This window comes from Rhinolophus hipposideros (assembly GCF_964194185.1).
Source record: "Rhinolophus hipposideros genome assembly, chromosome: 15".
NCBI lineage: Eukaryota > Metazoa > Chordata > Mammalia > Chiroptera > Rhinolophidae > Rhinolophus > Rhinolophus hipposideros.
The window spans coordinates 23,105,924-23,124,983 of NC_138061.1; the positions used below are offsets into that span (position 1 = coordinate 23,105,924).

Sequence of the window (19,060 nt, forward strand, 5' to 3'; positions counted from 1 at the left end):
AGAAGATTTGGAAAATAAAGAAAACTGAAGAGAAGAATGAATTGCTAATCACTCTATTGCCCAAACACAATCACTTTTAGCATTTTAGTATGTTTCCTTCCATTCTTTTCTATATACAGGGTATTTCTTTCATTGATGTATAATTGACATATATCATTATATTAGTTTTAGGTGTACAATATAGTGATTTGATATTTGTTTACACTGCAAAATGATCACCAATGTAAGTCTAGTTAACATCCATCACCACACATAGTTACAAATTTTTCTTCCAATGAGAAATTTTACTCTCTTAGCAACTTTAAAATATGCAATATGGTATTATTTACTATAGTCATATGCTATACATTACATCCCCATGACTTATTTATTTTAGGTCTGGAAGTTTGTACCTTTTGACAACCTACCTTTCACCTCCAACCCTTCTCTCTGGTAACCACCAGTCTAGCCGGTTCTCTATACCTATGAGCTCAGTTTTTTGTTTTGTTTTGATTGTTTGTTTGTTTTTTAGGTTCCACATATAAGTGAAATCATACAGTATTCATCCTTCTCTTAGTTATTTCACTTAACACAATGTCCTCAAAGCCCATCCATGTTGTTGCAAATGGCAAGATTCCATTCTTTTTTATGGCTGAGTAGTATTCCATCGTGTTATGTACCACATCTTCTTTATCCATTCATCCATTGATGGACACTTAGGTTGTTTCCATGTCTTGGCTATTGTGAATAGTGCTGCAATGAACATGGGAATGTATATATCTCTTTGAATTAGTGTTTTAGTTTCCTTCAGATAAATATCCAGAAGTAGAATTGCTGGATCATATGGTAGTTCTATTTTTAATTTTTCAGGAACTTCCAAACTGTTTTTCGTAGTGACTGCACCAATTTACATTCCCACCATCTGTGTATGAGGGTTCCCTTTTCTCCACATCTTTGCCAACACTTGTTATTTCTTGTCTTTTTAGTACTATCTAGCCATTCTAACAGTTGTGAGATGATACCATTTCCCCGAAAATAAGACCTAACCAGACAATCAGCTCTAATGTGTCTTTTGGAGCAAAAATTAATATAAGACCTAGTATTTATTATATATATTATATTATATTTATTATATTATATTATCAGTAAAATAAGACTGGGTCTTATACTAGTTTTTGCTCCAAAAGACGCATTAGAGCTGATTGTCTGGCCAGGTCTTATTTTCGGGAAACACGGTATCTCATTGTGGTTTTGACTTGCAGTTCCCTGATGACTAGTGATGTTGAGCATCTTCTCATGTGCCTGTTGGCCATCTGTATGTCTTCTTTTGAAAACTGTTCAGGTTCTTTGCCCATTTTTAAATCAGCTTGTGTTTTTTTGTGTTTTTTTTTGTTTTTGCTGTTGAGTTGTATGATTTCTTTGTATATTTTGGATATTAACCCCTTATCGGATATGATTTGCAAATATTTTTTCCATTTAGTGGGTTGCCTTTTCATTTTGTCAATTTTCTTAGCTGTGCAGAGCTTTTTAGTTTAATGTAGTCTCACTTGTTTATTTTTTCTTTTCTTGCCATTGCTTTTGGAGTCAGATCCAAAAAAATCATTGCCAAGACCAATGCCAAGCAGCTTACCACCTATGTTTTCTTCTAGGAGTTTTATGGCTTCAGGTCTTAAATTCAAGTCTTTAGCCCATTGTGAGTTAATTTTTATGTATGGTGTAATAGTTTAGTTACATTGTTTTGCATGTGGCTGTCCAGTTTTCCCAAGACCCTTTATTAAAGAGAAGAGACTGTCCTTCCCCCATTGCATATTCTTACCTCCTTTGTTGTTAAAAAAACAAAAAGGTCTTATTATCCTTTAGTTTGTTGAACAAATTGTGTTTACCTTCCCCTCCCTGATCGTACAGCTTTAGTTTCGGGCACCCCACCCCACCCCCAGCAGGCATTAATGGGGATGGCAGACCTCTCAAGTCTGCTCCTGTCCCAACCACTGATGTGACTCACAGCCTCCTGGTCTGTGTACAGCATTCAGGTGGATGTTTCCCCAGCCGCAAGGTGATACGTCTGCTGGAGAGAACAAGATTTCTTTGCCTCTCTCTTTTTTCCTTCCCAAGCACATCTATTTCCCATCCCTTCGGGTGGCCCAGGGTGCCCTGTTGGCTGGATCTTGGGAACTGGCTGCCTCACACTTTCACCTGCCCTGGCCTGTGTCTCCTCTTCCTGACTTCTGTTGGCTTTCTATTCCCACTCCACTAGTCCCTCCCGCACAGTGCTGTCACTGCACTACTGCCCCTGGCTTCCCCTGGCTGAGGGGGTGTGGTGACCTTCGCACAGCATTCATGCTGTGGGACTTAGTGCTGTAACGACGTCAGTGGCACAGGTTGGCAGATGGCAGCAACAGCAGTGAGACCTGACATGTTCCAATGACTCCCTCCTTCCCACCCTCGCTGGCCTAGCCGATAGAAGGGCAGGCGTTTTCTTGGAGCATTTTGGGTGGGGGGCAAGGGAAATTTGGGGGGGCCCAGGTGCCGATGAGGCCTGTGACCTTTGCTGCTATAATATCAGTGTTTCACAAGCGGGGCCGTTCAGGAGCCCACTTGCAGCCCATCAAAAATTGATTTAATTGCAATTTTTCCTCCAATTAGGAGCACTGGAGCCTGACTAATTGGAGTAATAGAGAGTAATAAGGCTCAGATAAAAAGCCTTCCTCGGCGGCCTTTGTATCTCGTGTCAGTGCCTGTCAGAGGTCAGAGAGCTTGCATATTCTATTAAGCAGCCCAGCCTTCATTTGTACAAATTAGTTTACCCAACAGTAATTAAAATGCCAATGTGGGTTGAAGAGAACTGAATACACTTGATGGGCATGTTGGTGAATAATGTGACAGCTCTGGTGGCCTCCCTTGCCAAAGTGTGTCAGCCCCAGCTCAGAGCGGCTGGGGCCTGGGCCAGCTGGGCAGCTCCAGGCCAGCCACCAGCACAGCTGCTGAGCACGCTACTTCTGCAGCCCCTCCTCAGTCACTCGGCTCTCCTTTCTTCTTTCAGGTGGAGTCATTTGTTCATTTGTCCATTCATTCATTCAATAAGCATTTGGGTTTTCAGTATGTGTCAGGCATTATACTAGGTGCTGGGGAGAGCACTTATAGGGAAAGGGGTATAAAATCACTTGGGCTCTGGAATCAGAACTCACTGGGTTCAAATTCCATTCCTCCTACTTGGTCCCTATGTGAGCTAGAGCAAGTTACATGACCTTTCTATGCCTCGGTTTTCTTGTTTGTAAAGTAGGGAAAGTAGTCCCTACTGCATAGGGCTGTGAGGATTAGATGGGATAATGCTTTTGAAATACTTGCTCAGAATCTGGCCCATAGTAAGTGCTCAATAAATTACTTCTGTAATTAAGAGGACCTACACCAGGCAGAGGCAACAAGAATCTACCTTCTTTCACCCTGTCCACACCCAACTAATTTCCCTTCTTACTTTCCTCTCCTCTTTTTTATGTTTTTTTTTTTTTTTTTTTTTTAAGATTTTTTATTGGGGAAGGGGAACAGGACTTTATTGGGGAACAGTGTGTACTTCCAGGACTTTTTTCCAAGTCAAGTTGTGCTTTCAATCTTAGTTGTGGAGGGTGCCGTTCAGCTTCAAGTTGTTGTCCTTCAGTCTTAGTTGTTGTGGAGGGCGCAGCTCAGCTCCAGGTCCATTTGCCGTTGCTAGTTGCAGGGGGCACTAGCGGGAGTCGAACCGGCAACCTTGTGGTTGACAGCCTGCGCTTCAACCTACTGAGCCATCCGGGAGCTCAGCGGCAGCTCAGCTCAAGGTGCCGGGTTCAATCTTAGTTGCAGGGGGCGGAGCCCACCATCCCTTGTGGGACTCAAGGAATTGAACTGGCAACCTTGTGGTTGAGAGCCCACTGGCCCATGTGGGAATCGAACCGGCAGCCTTCGGAGTTAGGAGCACGGAGCTCCAACCGCCTGAGCCACCCGGCCGGCCCTCCTCTCCTCTTTTTTGTATCTTATTTTCTATTTCTCAACCTGAGTACCAGAACCACTAGTTCTCCTGGTGTCTGTCTCTGATGTGAGGGCTCCTACACCACTGCTTGGGCCTGATGGTGATCTCTGTGATGCCAGGCTTGCCTGAGCTCGGGCCTCTTCTGGGCTAGGCACTGTACTGGGCACTGGAGTACATAAGAGCCACCAGATGGTCCACGATCTCACCAGGGAAGATGGGAAGATAACCCCCAATATACAGTTAGTCCCATGAAGGTGAGGTCAAAGAGGGAGGATGGTCAAGGCGCCTGGGGAGCGGGCAGGTTCTACCTCTGCCTGTTGAGTACAGGTTTGCTGTCCCTGTCCCTGGGCAGTCCCAGGGTTTGGTGTGAGTCCTGGTGAGTGTCCCCAGAGCAACCTGGCTTCAAATGTGCTTAACTGTTCCTTAAGTGGTTTTTTTACTGAGTGTTACAATTGATTAAACTCTTAGGTCCTCATAAGTGCCAGGACTCTCTACTTTCCCTCCTTCTCTTCCTCCCTGCTTTACATGGTAAACCAAGAGAAAAGGACTGCTTGTGGAAAGGAACATTCATGAGTGTCATGTCCAGTCAATTAAGAAAGGCCTTGGTGGGGTGTGAAGGTGAGAGGCCCTCCTCCTGGTGGCCTACGGACAGGGCCAGGGTGGGCTGGTGGGTAGGAATAGAGGACAGGAGTCCCAGGGGAAAGTGTTCTCATTCCTCCCAGCCTGCTGGGGGGTCGGAGCTGTGGGAGTGGCGGGGATTCGGGTTCCAGGTGCCTCCCATCTCTCTCTATTGACTGACTTGACGCTAATTTAGGCCTGTGGTCAGTCAAAGGCCTGCCACAGGCTTCCTTTAGAGATGTCTGTGCTGGCGCCCCTCACCTGGCCCTGACTCCTCAAAAGTCTGGAGAGCCCAATTGCCCGCTCCAATGATTTCCAAGTGGCTATTATGTTTCCAACCCAAGGTAATTGGCTTTACCAGTTATTAATGGATTACACTCAAGAAAAAAATGTCAGGGGAGGGAGGTGAGGACAATACCTCCTGGCTTTGTAGTTGGGGCTTCATTGTCCAGCAGCTGCTTCCCAGGCTGGGAGTCACTTGGGGCATGACGGAGTGGCTATTTTGGCACATCACTCTAGGTTAGTGGCTGCGGGCACTCCTGTGGGTTGAGAGGAAGCTGGGATGATGGAGCAGCTCCCTAGAGGAAGTCTTGGCTTAGGGCATGGAAGCCCCGGGGTAGTTCACATAGCCATTTTGTCCGTCTGCCCTGCAATTTTGATTGCAAATCAGTGGCTTGGGCAATGCATGTCCTAACATCTCCCCCAACAGACCAGCGTCCCCCCAGCCAAAGCCCCTGGCTTCTTCAGAGCCCTCTCTGCAGAAATCCATCTCCCCACTGACACTCTTGGGATCAGAGCGCCACAGGTGCTGGGCAGGGCCGGGGCGGATAGGCCGCTGCCTCACATGGCTAACGTGTCATTAGTATGTCCAGTCCCCCTCCCCCACACCCGACATGCAGGGACTTGGCCCTGCCCTGCCCCAGGGCTCCTGAGTGACACAACTTCTTTCAACTCTCTTGCTCACAGTTTAAGTTTTCAAGCCCTGGGTTCCTGCTGGCTTCCCCTCCCCACTCTTGCCAAATCCTCTAACAAAGGAGTGCCCTGGCCCTTAGGTTCAAGTTCTAGTCCTAGCACTCTAGCCAGTCTGGCTCATTGCATCCTTCTCACTGGACTTGTGTCTGCACTTAAAGCGAAACTCCGAATTCTATATATTGAACTTCTTGGGGTTTAAGAGTCACTCTGGGAAATATGGTCAGAGTGTTCCTTCCCATCCGCCTCTTGGCAGTGTCTGTCATTGTCCTCTCAACTCTGCCTGACTCCCATCCCACTCCACGGCAGCCCTGGCTGCCTGCCCCCGAAATTCCCTACTCTCCCATCCTCATATATTATGCTAGCATTTCACCCATCTCATCTTTTCCTATTGTTACTCACCTTTCATAGTTTTCTGTTTCTCAGTTTGGTGCCTTTGCACCTGCCCTGTGCTTGTGCCATATTACCAGATTCCCTGAGCTCTTAAAACCTTCAGGAATACCACCCCCAGCCACCCTCGGCTCTGACCAGGCGTCACCTCTCAGCACCCAGCAGCCTGTTCCCAGGAGACTGTTTCTGTGCCATGGCTTCGTGAACGTCATACGACTGAAGCCTGACGGGCTTGCTCTGCCTTGCCTCAGAGTTGCACATCTAGAGACCAGTTTGTGAGGTGGACGGAGACCACACAGCTGGGTCGGAGTGGCAAGCTCAGCTCTGGTTGAACCTGTGGCTCCTCTGGTCAAGCAGTTCTGGGAGGTTACAGCCCTCACCATGCTTCCAGTGGTCTTCCTGCAACTTCTCTGATGGCTCTCTTGGCTGCTTCTCTCATCCTGGCTTAACCCCACAACCCCCTGGAGAATGAGTAAGGCACCTCCAATTGTGCAGCCATTTCCGCCACAAGTTCTGACAAGCCAGATCTAACTCTGCTCTCCTTTTGTTTGGCAGCTCTTTTGTGACAGGGACGGCTTGTTGTGGGCACTTCTCACCCCTAAGAATCTGGGACCTCAACAGGTAAGAAATTCCTGAGCCCCCCATGGCTTTCAGTGGGGGTGGGGCTGGAGCCGCCAGGGAGGCAGTGGAGAGAGCTGGCTGAGCCAGCCCCTGCTTCAGTTGGCTACCCAACGGTCCAGGGCACTCCTGCCCTGCAACCCACTGACAGCCTCCGCTGTGGCACCTTCGTACATAGAACTGTTCCATTAGCTTGAGGAGACTAAAGTCATGTATAAGAGGTAAATAAGTTCATATAAAATTTATGGTAACACCAGTTTGGATTTATGATGCTTTTTCTCTGAGGAATGCCTGACTATATGGCTACATAAAATCTCAGCTATCCTCAGAGATGATTTTTCTAAAATAAAGAAAATTTGGAAGTAGCCTACATATCCATAGAAAGAATGATACAGAACCGTTAAAGTACATCCAGGTTTTGTTCACAATTCTCTGCCTGAGCAGGCTTGACACATTCCCATATGATTATCTGTCATTCTGTTCTGTATTTTTTTAACTTTTTATTTTGAAATAATTATTGATTTATAGGAAGTTACAAAAATAGGACAGCAAGGTACCTATGTAACGTCTTGATATAATATAAAATCAAAACCAGGAAATTGACATTGGTACAGTCCATAGACCTTTGTTCAGATTGCACTGTGTGTGTGTGTGTGTGTGTGTGTGTGTGTGTGTAGTTCCTTGCAGTTTTATCCTGTGTGTAGATTCAGGTAACCACTACTACAATCAAAATACAGAACTGTTTGTTCCATCAGCACAGAAGTCCCCCATGTACCCGTCATAGTTGCACCCATCCTCCTCTCCTCCTCCCCCTAACCCTTGGCAACCACTTACATGTTCTCCATCTCTATAATTTTGTCATTTTGAAAGCATTATATAAATAAAATGATATAGTATGTAACCTTTTGAAATTTGCTTCCCCCCCTTTAACTCAGCATAATTCCCTTAAGGCCCACAGAAGGTGTTGCATGTATCAGCAGAGCTTTACTTTTTCTTGCGTAGTAGTACATCCCTGGCATGGATACACCAAAGGTTCTTTTCCCACTGAATAGAATTCACCCATTTGGAGGACATTTGGGTTGTTTCTAATTTTTTGACTATTGCAAATAAAGATGTAGTGCACGTTTGTGTAGGCTTTTGTGTGGACATACATTTTCGTTTCTCTGGAATTAATGCCCAGGGGTACAATTGCTAGGTCATTTGGTAAGCATATGTTTAGTTTTTTTATCTGCCAAACTATTTTGAATATCTTTACCGTTTTATATTCTAACCCCAATGTATGAAAGATCTAGTTCCTTCACATCATCAGCTGCATTTAGGGGCGTTACTTTTTTTTTTTTTTTTTTTTAAGTCTAAGAACTCTTCACCTCACCCTAGGTACCTACAGTCTGGTTTTCAGTGTTACACTGTACGTTAGCAATAAGGGTACGTTAGCATCTTGCCTTTCTCCTGCTCGGGTGCTCTAGCTTGTTTTCTCCTTTTCTTTGCATTTCCCAAGGAAAGTATGAGCCATATATTTTCTTCTGAAAAATCCATTGTGTTGTCAGTCTTTCCAAAAGATTTATTTTATAACACATGAGATGTCTTAATTAAATATGGTTTTCTCTACAAGATTCTCTTGATAATCATCCAACTGCAGGGATTCAAAACTTGCAACTTCACCAAACACCACATTAGATCTTTGGATAACTCCAAGAGTTAGAATGCCTACCCTTCATCAGGGCTAATCTGCTTCCTGGAGCTATGATCCTGACAAAAAGCAAGTTGAACCTCCCCTGTGAAGACACACCTTTCAATTTCAGAAAACTTTGGGTATGCTCTTCCAGGGTCTTATCCTTTCCAGGCCAAAAGTCCGAGACTCTTCAGTTGTTGCTCAGAAACATAGTAGATCAGTTAAGGTGCTTTTGGCTGTAAGTAATGAAGACCTAATTCATAGTGGCTCAAACAATAAAGGGATTATTATTATCTTAAATTCCCATCCAGAAGTTGGATGGTTGGCTGGTTCCAGGATTGATGGGTTCAGTAGCTCAATGAGACTATGAAGGCCCATTTTCTCCTCAGCTTCCTGCTTTGCCACCCCAGTCAAGGGGGCTTTTGCCCTTGCCCATAGGCTTGTTTACAAAATCTCTACCAACTCATAAGGTAATACCCAAAGGGAAGGAGGAAGAAGAGGACATGTCCCTGCCTGTGGTCTCTTTTTAAGATGAGGAAGCCCTTCCTAAGAGCCCCCAAACAGACTTCTCCTTATATTTAGTGAGCCAAAGTATATTCCAGTACTCACCCTAAACCAAATGCTGGCAAAGAAAATGGAGTGACCAGTCAAGCTTCACCTTCTGGGCCTGGGGAAGAGCTCAGCTTCCCGCCATGCACACTGGTGTGGGGGAAGGAGAGGTAGGCAGCACAGAGTCAGGGTTTGGTCAGCAAGAAAGCGAGTGAGGAATAGCTGGATGGGACCTACAGTGTGGGTCTCACATTGATTTCAGGACCATGCTCACCTGAAAGTTTCTCTGATTTATCTGGTTTGATCCCTCTTGAAATGGGGTGTTTACAACTGCGTACTACACGTAGCAGGTGTGGGCTGATGAGTGGGAGGTGCTAGCACCTCTCTTATTCCAGGTCTTCTACTTTTGTGACTGTCGTTGATTGCATCACAGTGTGGCCAGAATAGCGAAAACTTCCAAGGGCTCCTTTGTTCTGGAGCTCCTGGGATGTTGGGGTTCTTGCAGTCTCTGGAAACGACTCCCATGGCTTGCCCCACCAAAGCCTGCTACTGGCACTTTCTTGCTTCTGAATGGGGCTGGGGCAGAAGGAGCCCCTGCTCTGCTGTGTGGCAGGGACGCTGTGAGGAGCTGCAGAGGGAGCACAGGCTTTCAGAGCTGACTCTGCTCAGTGATTTCATGATCTGGGAGCCACTTTGGGCCTCAGTTTCCACATTCGTAAGTGGGATTTAATTACCCCTACCTGACAGAACCAGCATGAAAACAATTAGTTTGTAAAAGTACACACTCAGGGCCTATCTCCTCCACTCTCTTTTCCCCGTCCACAGCAGTCTTCCACATTGGCACCGGGAGTTTGTAGAGGCTCAGCCTTTTAATCGTCTAAATGTTTGTGACCTGTGACCAGTGGAAGGGAAGGTGAACCTGCTGACCTCATGGTACAGAGAAGGCTCTCCACAGTAGGCTGTAGGCCACAAAGATGGGCATTTCTGCTGAAAGTCAGTTTTATTTAGTCATTTAGCTGGGTCTTGTCCTGGGCATCATCAGTGGCCTGGGCTCAGGATGGTGGACAAGCCAGGGGTGGGGGTGGGTACACCCCTGCAGCCCCGCTTTATCTCAAAGGTTGAGTAATCTTGGAGTGACCTCTTTTGCCTGTGGTTGCCTTGGCGGGGGGTATACCTGGGCACAGACTTAGGACCAGGGTGACTTCTAAGGCCCCAGCTCCTTGAACAGCATTGTTTCATGAAAATCCTAGACCTCACTAAGCCCAAACACTGAATTTTTATAGAACCCAGAAAGAGCCTGAGTGAGAATGAGCACGGACAGCTATGGCCTCGATTCTCACTGGAGCCAGACAAGAAATAGCCACTGTACCCCTGGCCAGCCTGTGGCAGGGCTGCCCTGGGAGTTGCTTGGCATTGCCTTCTCTTTAGCCCCCAGCCTCCCCTCCTCACCACTGAGAGGAGCCAGGCCTTGTTTAAACATCTCTCCCATCCCCAGGGGAGCTGGGAGGACCAAGCGGTGCGGGCATCGAGGGAAAGCTGCCCTGGTGGAGGCATCCGCTCGTGGTGGGAGGAAGCAGATGGACAGGACGACTGTCTGTAGCTGTCTTTCCCAGAGAAGCCCGAGCAGATAATAAAGCCATGTAGAAAATAGGATTAAGGTAATGAACAGGCAGGACAGAGTTTGATCTTTCAATAAGGCCAAAGCCTGACTGACAGGCCAATCTGGAAGGTGGAGCAACATTGCCGGCAGGACTCAGCGGCAGGGCGGGGTGCGGTGCTGGGTGGATTCTTTTGCTTTTAACCTGTCACCGCTGAAACCTGAGGAGCACTGGGATTTTCTCTTTTATGTGTGTGCAGTGACTTGGCAGTGGGGCGGGGTGGGGGGTGAGGGGGGGCTGGAGGGGCAGTTTTCTCTGAGCATCACCCCTCCAGGGACTGCCCTCAGGATGGTGGTGGGGGCTAGGCCACAGCTCGGATGTGGAGGTGTCTTATTGGCACCAGTGCTTCCTTGGATATCTGTGCCTCTCAGTACTTGTCCTCAGGCAGCTTCTCACAACGCCTGGGGACTCCTTTCAAGGTCACCATGGCTCCCTCGACCCTTCATTCTGTCTCCTATGGGGCTAGGGAAGAGGAGGTCCTGGCTGGAGCACACAGGTCACAGGGCAGTTGTGGCACACAGCCATTGCCTAGATAGCAAGGAACTTGGCTGTTCCCCTCTCCTGTCCTCCTTTTTGCCTTTATCTCTCCTGGGGCTGGGGACCATGGACTGGGCCCAAGGATAGGACTTCTAACCTGTCTAAACCTGGCAGAAAGAAAGAGAGACCTTCACCTAACCCGGAGGTGCCAGCATGTCCCTGCTTCCAAGGGCAGATGGTCTTCAGGCCCAGGCCTCAGCCCCCAAGGGCTCCATTTTGACCGCCAACTGCTACCATATCCTTAGTTGGGCCCTGGGGTCTCATCTGGCCCCAAGGTATTGTGTCAAAGTCATCCTGCTCCTGAGCCTGGTCTGCAGGAATCAAGGCCCAACTTGGCTTTTCTGTCAACATTGGAGCAGGGCCCTCGGTTAGGCCCCAGGGAAGGTGTTGTGTGTATGGGGCCTGCCTCCCACCTGCTGGAGGGCCTGGGGGCGGGGGTCTGACTGGCCTGACAGCACACACACCCCCTCCCTGGGCTTGCTCTTGCTGTGGGTTGTACTTTTCTGCCCAGGAGCACTTGAGCTGGATCTGTCATTGGTGCTCTGAGAGCCGGGTACAGTGGCCACCCAGGTGGTGGTGGGCAGCTGGGCAACAGGATGGAGAGGCCTGTGATGCCAGACCTGGAGGTGTCCCCGTGGTGTCCTCTGTTTTTCCTCTCTGAGCCTTTGCTCCGCCTGCCCCCTGTGCCTGGATTACCTCTCCTCTGTCTGCTGGGACCATGCTCACACTTCAGCATAAACAGCACCTCAATCAGAAAGCCCACCCTGATCCTGACCCTTATGGCTAGGGCTGGTGACCCTTAGAGCATTCATAGGGCCACTTTGTCAGCCACCATGGTGCCTGGTATAGCTCTCCTTCGGTCTAGGAACTTACCTTGGGACCCTGGACTGAGGACAGAAGCTGAATATCAGGGCATCTACTGGCATTTGGAATGGCAAGGGGTGCCTGGCTGAGCCTTTTTCACCATCTGCAGGAGGAACGGGTGTCCTGAGTGTAGGCTGGGCTGCTCTGAGGGCACCATCAATGCCCATCCCACCCAGGTGTGGCTTTGTCTCTGCCCCAGGCCCTCCGCCCCCACCCGGGCAGGGGGCCTGGCCCTCAGTCAGGCTGATTACGGGAATTGCCCCTCTTTAAAGTACCTGCCTTCTTCTTTGAAAGTATTACTGACAGCTTTTTTCATTTTCTTTTTTCTTTACCTCTTTAAGGAACCCTGTAATTTCTTTCTCTTTCTTTCTTTCTCCCCCCCTTTCCTTTTTCTTTCTTGTCCCCTCTGTCCCCCTGAACTCTTTGAAATTGGCTCTCTGCCTGCTGACACCAAACTGATACTTTGCGTTTCACTTCTCCTTATCCCTTTATGGCAACAGATGTTGAAATTTTGTATCCTTTTATCTGCCCGGCTGTCCCTTCCTGTAATTACGGTCCCCTTGTTAGCAGTACAAAGTGGGCTGCCCGGCTGCCTGGCCTTTGAGCCATTGTGTCTGAACACGTGTGCGCGGGCGGGTGCTGGGGGTTGTGCACGCGTACACACATGCATGTGAGAGCCTGTGTACTTGGGGAGGCCCATCCTCTCACCTGGTGGGGCAGGGACGGTGAAGTTCCATGGGCTTCTCGTCTCCACCACTTCATGGTTACATCTGGGACCTGTCTGCCTCTTTGACTCTCTTGGTCTCCCCACCAGAGGGCCGGACTATAACAACCACTCCCTGCTCAAAAGGCTTGTGGCTCCGCCACTCGTGGCATTAATGCCAGCTGAGCAGTGTGCCCACCATGGTCTGGAAGCCAGATAATGCTCCCCTCACGTGCCCAAGCCTCCAGCCAAACCAGACTGCCAATCAGGTGCCCCAGCTCTGCACTTCTGTTGTTGCTGGTCCTTCACCTGGGCCATCCCCCTTCCCGTCATTGCCTGTCACAATCCTGTCACTCACTGAAGAATTGCTCAATACTCACAGCCAAAAATGTTTTCCTATCTGTGTCCTTATAAATCCTTCTTTCATCTCTCTTCTGGTACTCACCAGGTCACATCTGCTATTGTTAGTTGGATACATGACAGAGTTCTCCCCCTCACTGGATTGAAAGCTCCTTGAGGACAGGGACAATGTTTCCTGCAAAGTCACACGCTTCACTTCTCCCTGCAGTTTTTATTAAGCACATTCTTTGTGTACAGCTGTTCAATAAATGGTTGTTGATCAAAGAAAGGAAGAGAGGGAAGGAGAGTGAGGGAAGGAAGGAGGGAGGGAGGGGAGGAAAAACCTCCATTGTCTTAGCAACCGTGTTGGACTCAGCTTATACCTTCAGGCCACCTGTCCCTAGAGCAGAAAAGATGTAGGAAGGTGAACTGTTTATCACCCTTCTATCCTTTCCCGCCCCCAAAAGCCATTGTTGTATTTTGGGGTAGCACATGCCAGCTGGGGCGTCCTCACACCCAACAGATGCACGAATGAGCACCCATAGGATTTCCAGGAAGCATCATCAGGAACCCAGCATGTTAACAGTGGCTATAAAATGGTGTGGGGTCCACAGCCATTCTTAGATGTGGCCGGGAGGTGGGAGCCCAGGGTATTTCAGGACACTTTAGCACAGGAGGACTTTCTATGGCGGAGGTTTGCGGTGGGAGCTCAGACAGGCCAGGTAGGAGGAGGTGTCCAGAGGCTGGGATTAAAGGACTCAGGAGGGAGGGTAAGAGGGAGGGACAGAAGAAGGGAGGGGAACAGGGCACCAGGCTTCCAGGCTCTGCAGGGCCCAAACTGGGGTGAGAGGGGTGTTCCTGCCAGGGACCGCCCCACCCTGCCAGACTCCAGCCTGGCACTCAGGGCCTGTCCCAGATCAGACATCCGGGTCTTCAGGGCCAGCACCTACCTCCAGTTAGCTGTCCCCATAAAGATGGTGATGGGCTCGGTGTCTTATTTAAATTCCCCTCGTCCCTGACAGTCAGGAAGTCCCTCTCCAGCCTTCCACTTCCTCCAGCATCAGCGCAATTGCCTGGGCGGCAGGGTGGGTTGGGCCAGGGAGACCTGATTCCCTCACCTGATTCCCACTCCCAAGGGTTCCTGGGATGAGGCCACACATAGCCAGGCTGCGGGAACACATCCCCTTCAGGCTGTCCTCCAAGCCTGGCCTCATTCATCAGACTCAGCGGCAGCCCCATCTGTCTTTATCTTTCCCTGGGTCGAGAGAGAATTGCTGGAGTCATGCTCTGGGGAGGTTGGGTGTGGAGGCCCCCGAGCTGTCAGCGGCTCCTGGAGGCCCAGGCTTTGTGCGCAGGAGTTGGAAGGGAAGGGACTTTTTGTCTGGTCTTCTATAGTGACAGACCCAGCCCTCGCTCCTGTCTTGGCCTGGGGCTCTGAGCGGCAGCCCTGTTCCCACACAAGTTGTGTGACAGCCAAACCTTTGCACCCCCTCCTGCCCCCCACAGTGATAGGCCGAGAAGCATTCTTAACATTCTTTCCAGAGAAAAGGGGTGAAACATCTGAATTTGGGGGTCACCATGTTATACAAATTGCAATCTAATCGTTTTTACAAGAACACACTTGCAGTAAGAAAAGGAGCCCGGAGGAGGGGCTGAGGAGACAGACAGCTTGTTTTGTCCCCCAAAGTTTGGGGCTATTGTCGGGCCGAACTCTCTCCCTCCACCAAGAGCAGTTGAGCTAGTTTTCTAGTTAAATTGGGCCTGGGGTGGGGGCCACAAAGGGCCCATGGTGCCATTTCTGTTTGTTTTCCCAAATCAAAGCCCCAGCAGGGCTCCTATGGCACTGCTGGGCCGCTATTTGAAGAGACGGGCCATTTCCCAGAGCCTGGTGTGTCAGTTTATGCTCTGAACTTAACCTCACGGGCACTGCACAACAGAGTCTCAAGGGTCCCTGGCCCAGAGGCAAGAGAAATTGTATCTTTTTATTGGCCCATTTACGGTGTGTGTGGCCTTTTGTGAGAATCAGAGAAAAGTGCAGCAGAAAGAAGCTCCTCAGCCGATGGCCAGGCTGAGCTTGCAGGCAAGGGGGTCTCGGGACTTGTCCTGGTCCCGGGGGACTGGTGCTCACTCTGGCCCTTGAGTCTCCTCCAGAGGGTAGGGTTTTGTGTTCTTATTGTACATACTATGGCAGTACACTTTCCAGTGGTGGCTTGGACGCTGGGGCAAGGGCCCAGGTTGGCAACTTGCTGTTGGGTGTGGCCCTTGCACTGCTGACCCTGCCCAGCCATGGGTGCCCAGCTCTCCTTCCTTCTGAACTCTGGGACCAGGGGTGGGCAGGTAGAGCCATGCTGGGCTTCACGCCCCCAACCCCACTGTCTTTCATCTTCTATTTCAAACAGACAAACATGAAATTACTTCTATAGATTAAAGGGGAGAGCTCCTCAGTCATTCCTGAAGGCCTCACTAATGGAGGGGGCAGGGTCCCAAAATCTGGAAGGAGAGGGAGAACTGTGGAGCAAAACAGCCCCTACCCAGTGTGCACAAATGTGCATGTGTACCCATGAGGTAGACTAGCCCCTCTCAGGGCTCTGGCCTGCTGGGGGGGGAGGGGGCGGGGGGGGTGAATCATGGCTGGTGGCCCATCTGAGAAGGCAGGTCAGTGATGTCTAGGAGATGCCGGGGTGGGGGGGGGTGCTTCCTGGTTGATGGCCCTCAGGGTCCTCCCTGCTCCCACCCAGCACTGACATACAGAGGCTTAGCGTGGTCTACCCCATAGGAAGAAGAGCACTGCCATAGGGAGGAGGCTGGGGGCAGGGATTAGCGCCTAACTCCCCCCCACCGGACAGCAACAGCGCTCCTTGCTGGGGGGGCACCTCACTGTCAGGGCTCAAGGGCAAAGGCAGATTGGGCAGCAAGAGAAGAAAGGTCTAGTCTGTGTGCAGTGGGAGGACTGGCGCTGAGGGCCACATCCACACGTGACTGGCAGTCTTGTCTGCCTCACACTCTGACGCACTGCTTGGGCCCAAACTGGGCTGCTGTGCCACTAAGCCCTCCCACTCCATGCTGGGGCCTCTTGCCCATGTGTTCTTCTGAAGTGTCCAGGGCCTTGTTTCTCCTGTAATGCCATGGAGGAGAGCCCAGCATCTCTTGGGCAAAGTTAAGGAATGGGGGCTGAAGGGTGCCCCTCTTCTTAATTCCCCCCATCATTCTGCAAACTCACTGCTTCTACCCGTCTCCTAGCCACAGGGATTAGCGGGTGCACTTGATGTTGAGGGGTAGTTGCTAGGGCCAGGGGGCCCCCCTGCATGGTTGCTAGGGGTCTGGCATTGGGGCGAGGGGTCTGCCCACTGCCGCGGTCACGGAGGGAATTACACAGTCACAAAGAAATTGTTCTTCTCAGTAATCTGCTCTCGGCCACCGGGAGGGGCGAGGGTGGAGGAGCAAGCTGGAGCCCAGCAGGCTGGGGGCTGTGATCACAGAGGCGTGCTCGCCCCGGGCCGGGGGCCAGCCGGCCGGGAACACCAGGGACCAGCCCGCTAAGCTGCTTTCTCAGCGATTTCTCTCCCCAGACACAAAGGTGTTTACTTGTTTTAACATCTCCTAGGACTCCCTTCTCCCTTTGTGTGGTCTTTATCCCCAATGAGGTTTGAGCCCCAGATTACAGGCAGGAATTAAGGCATTGGACTCAGGCAGCTCAGAACTGCATGACCTGCAGGATCAAGGAGTATAAAATAACCGTGTGTGTGTGTGTCTGACCCCTTTAGCACGGCCCATTCATCGTCCAGAGGAGAGGCTGTGTGGCGGGTGGCCAGCTTGCAGGTGTGATGGAGGGGCCGCTGGCAGCTGATGGAGGTCTTTGCTGGGGGAGGGGCAAGGACTGGGGTGCGAGGGGTGGGGGTCTGGAGCATCACCCCTCTAGGCCCCACATACTAAGGGTCTAAATCTAGTTCAGGAGGGAGAGTTGCATTTCCTCTGACTGGTGCCAATTGGAGGTTCAGAGAATCTGTGTGGCCCAAGGTGGACCGTTGCTCAGCCTCTGCTCCTCGTCTCTCCCCAGTGGGCAACTGATGACACACCTGGGCAGTGACTTTCCCCCAGGAGCTGGGGTGCTGGATGTCATGTATGAGTCCCCTTCCACGCTCCTGTCCTGTGGCTATGACACCTATGTTCGCTACTGGGACCTCCGCGTCAGTGTCAGGTGAGTGAACTGGGCAGGAGGACAGATAGTGGGAGCCCTGTGCCAGTCCAGCCCTGAGGGACGTGGGAGACCGCACAGAGACTTCACTACAGGGGCTGGTAGGGAGTGGCTGGTGTAGACGCCCCACGTTGGGCAGCAGTGGCCCTGTGACCTGAGCTACCACGGCCACCAGGCCAAGAGCCTCGGGGACAGTCGGTATGCCTTCCCTCCGCATTCTGTCCCTGCCTTTCTTGAGGCCTTTCTACCTCTCCGAGGCCTTTTAAGCTCTTTGACGTGTAGTCAGCGTCAGTGTGAAACAAATCTGCCCTGGAGTCTGGAAAGAAAAAGACTTTTACTGCAGAGGCTTTCCCCCATCAAGGCTGGATTTTAAAGAATTTGGTGATTCAGTTTCTCTCCCAGCAGAATGGGGAGGGGGGGTGGAGGACGGCCCTGAAGCTCCCCCTGCATCTCCTCTTCCGGGGTAGGAAATGCGTCATGGAGTGGGAGGAGCCCCACGACAGCACCCTGTACTGCTTGCAGACCGATGGGAACCACTTGCTGGCCACTGGTTCCTCCTACTACGGTGTGGTGCGTCTGTGGGACCGCCGCCAAAGGGCCTGCCTCCACGTAAGCGTCCCGCCCACCGCCTGCCCCCGGGAGGCCCGCGCTCATTTGTCTGGGTTGCACGTGGGAGTGGGCGTGCCTGGAGCGGGTGGGAGGAAGGCTGTCGTGGCACCTGGCCCACGGCGCGGGGCCTGGGAATCCTGGCCGCCGGCTCCCACGCCTCCTCCTCAGGCCACTCTTGCCGTCCCTGTGCCCTCCTTGTAGGCCTTCCCGCTGACCTCGACGCCCCTCAGCAGTCCTGTGTACTGCCTGCGCTTCACCACCAAGCATCTCTACGCCGCGCTGTCTTACAACCTCCACGTCCTGGACTTTCAAAACCCGTGACAGTCAGGGCTGCCCCAGCCTGTGGGCCAGGGAAGCCAGCTTCTCAGGGACACTTCTGCCTGGATGCTGCAGTGATACCTCCTCCCCAGCCCGTGCCTGTGCTCCCAGACCTGTGACTACAGTACTCGAGCCCTTAAGCTAAAGGCTGCCGACCCTGAGGATCGGGATACCCAGAGGCACAGTCCCTCCCCGGAACCGGCTGGAGAGAAGGGACCTGTTGCTTTGGGAGAACGCAGCCAAACCCGCCAGGCCTTGCTTCCCTGTTGGCCAGGGCAAGGATGTGCCCTGGAGAGGCCAACCCTGCATCCCAGCCCTTCTTAGAACAGTGGTCACCTAGAGTGAGGGAAGGCCCCCAGCCTTCTCAGTGCTCCCTTTCTACCCTTTCCTTGGAAGGAGGGGTGAGGCTGCCAACACCCCCGCTGGTACCGGCCTCCACCTCCTCGATCAGAGCCCCCCTCAGTAAGCTCTTGGGGTTGTGGACTCATTTCTGGGGCACTGTGGCCTGGTCTCGCATTGAAACCAAGAAAGGACAAAGGAAACCCAGTAGTTTTGAGTGAGTTCTGAGCCAGCCCAGCCTCAGGCCAGCTGTTGAGATACGCTACAATGTTCGTTTTTGTAAAATTAAAGCTTAATTGTTCACAGATCTGGTTCTTCACTGACTACGGAGTCCTGGGAGGTCCCAGGGAGCGGGGACAACAGATTCAAATTGGGAGATGTGCATGCTGGGCAAAGGGTAAGACCAGCCACATGGCTCAGTGTTCCAAGGAACAAAGGTTCTTTTCTTTAGGAAAACCTCTCATTGACCACCCACCCCTTTGCTCGGGTGGAAGTGTGGCACCTGTGGGGTATGGAGAAGGGACCCTGGAAGGGCTCCAGGCTGCCGGGGGCCAAGCTGCTGTCCACGTGTGGTGACCCGTCTTCACCTGACCTTAACACACACACTCTTCACCCTTATTCTGGCTTTTCACCCAGTGTCTTCACATCCTGGGCTCTGTTTCCAGGGTTTCTGCATTTTTAAATAAAAACTTCTCCCTCGCCC

The 19,060-nt window shown here is 51.0% G+C and overlaps 1 protein-coding gene across 4 annotated transcripts in view; it reads left to right on the forward strand.

Annotated features, from left to right (window-relative positions):
- Positions 1-18,663, forward strand: part of FBXW4 (F-box and WD repeat domain containing 4) — a 74,963-nt gene extending 56,300 nt beyond the window's left edge. For 3 of the 4 annotated variants that reach the window (XM_081074618.1, XM_081074621.1, XM_081074620.1), the window contains exons 6-9: positions 6,512-6,577; positions 16,954-17,094; positions 17,559-17,700; positions 17,902-18,663. In XM_081074618.1, the coding sequence (XP_080930744.1) occupies positions 6,512-6,577; positions 16,954-17,094; positions 17,559-17,700; positions 17,902-18,021 (469 nt within the window). In that variant the 3' untranslated portion in view covers positions 18,022-18,663. The remainder of the gene's footprint in view (positions 1-6,511; positions 6,578-16,953; positions 17,095-17,558; positions 17,701-17,901) is intronic. The other variant, XM_081074619.1, reaches the window with a different exon arrangement.
- Positions 18,664-19,060: the final 397 nt, after the last annotated feature.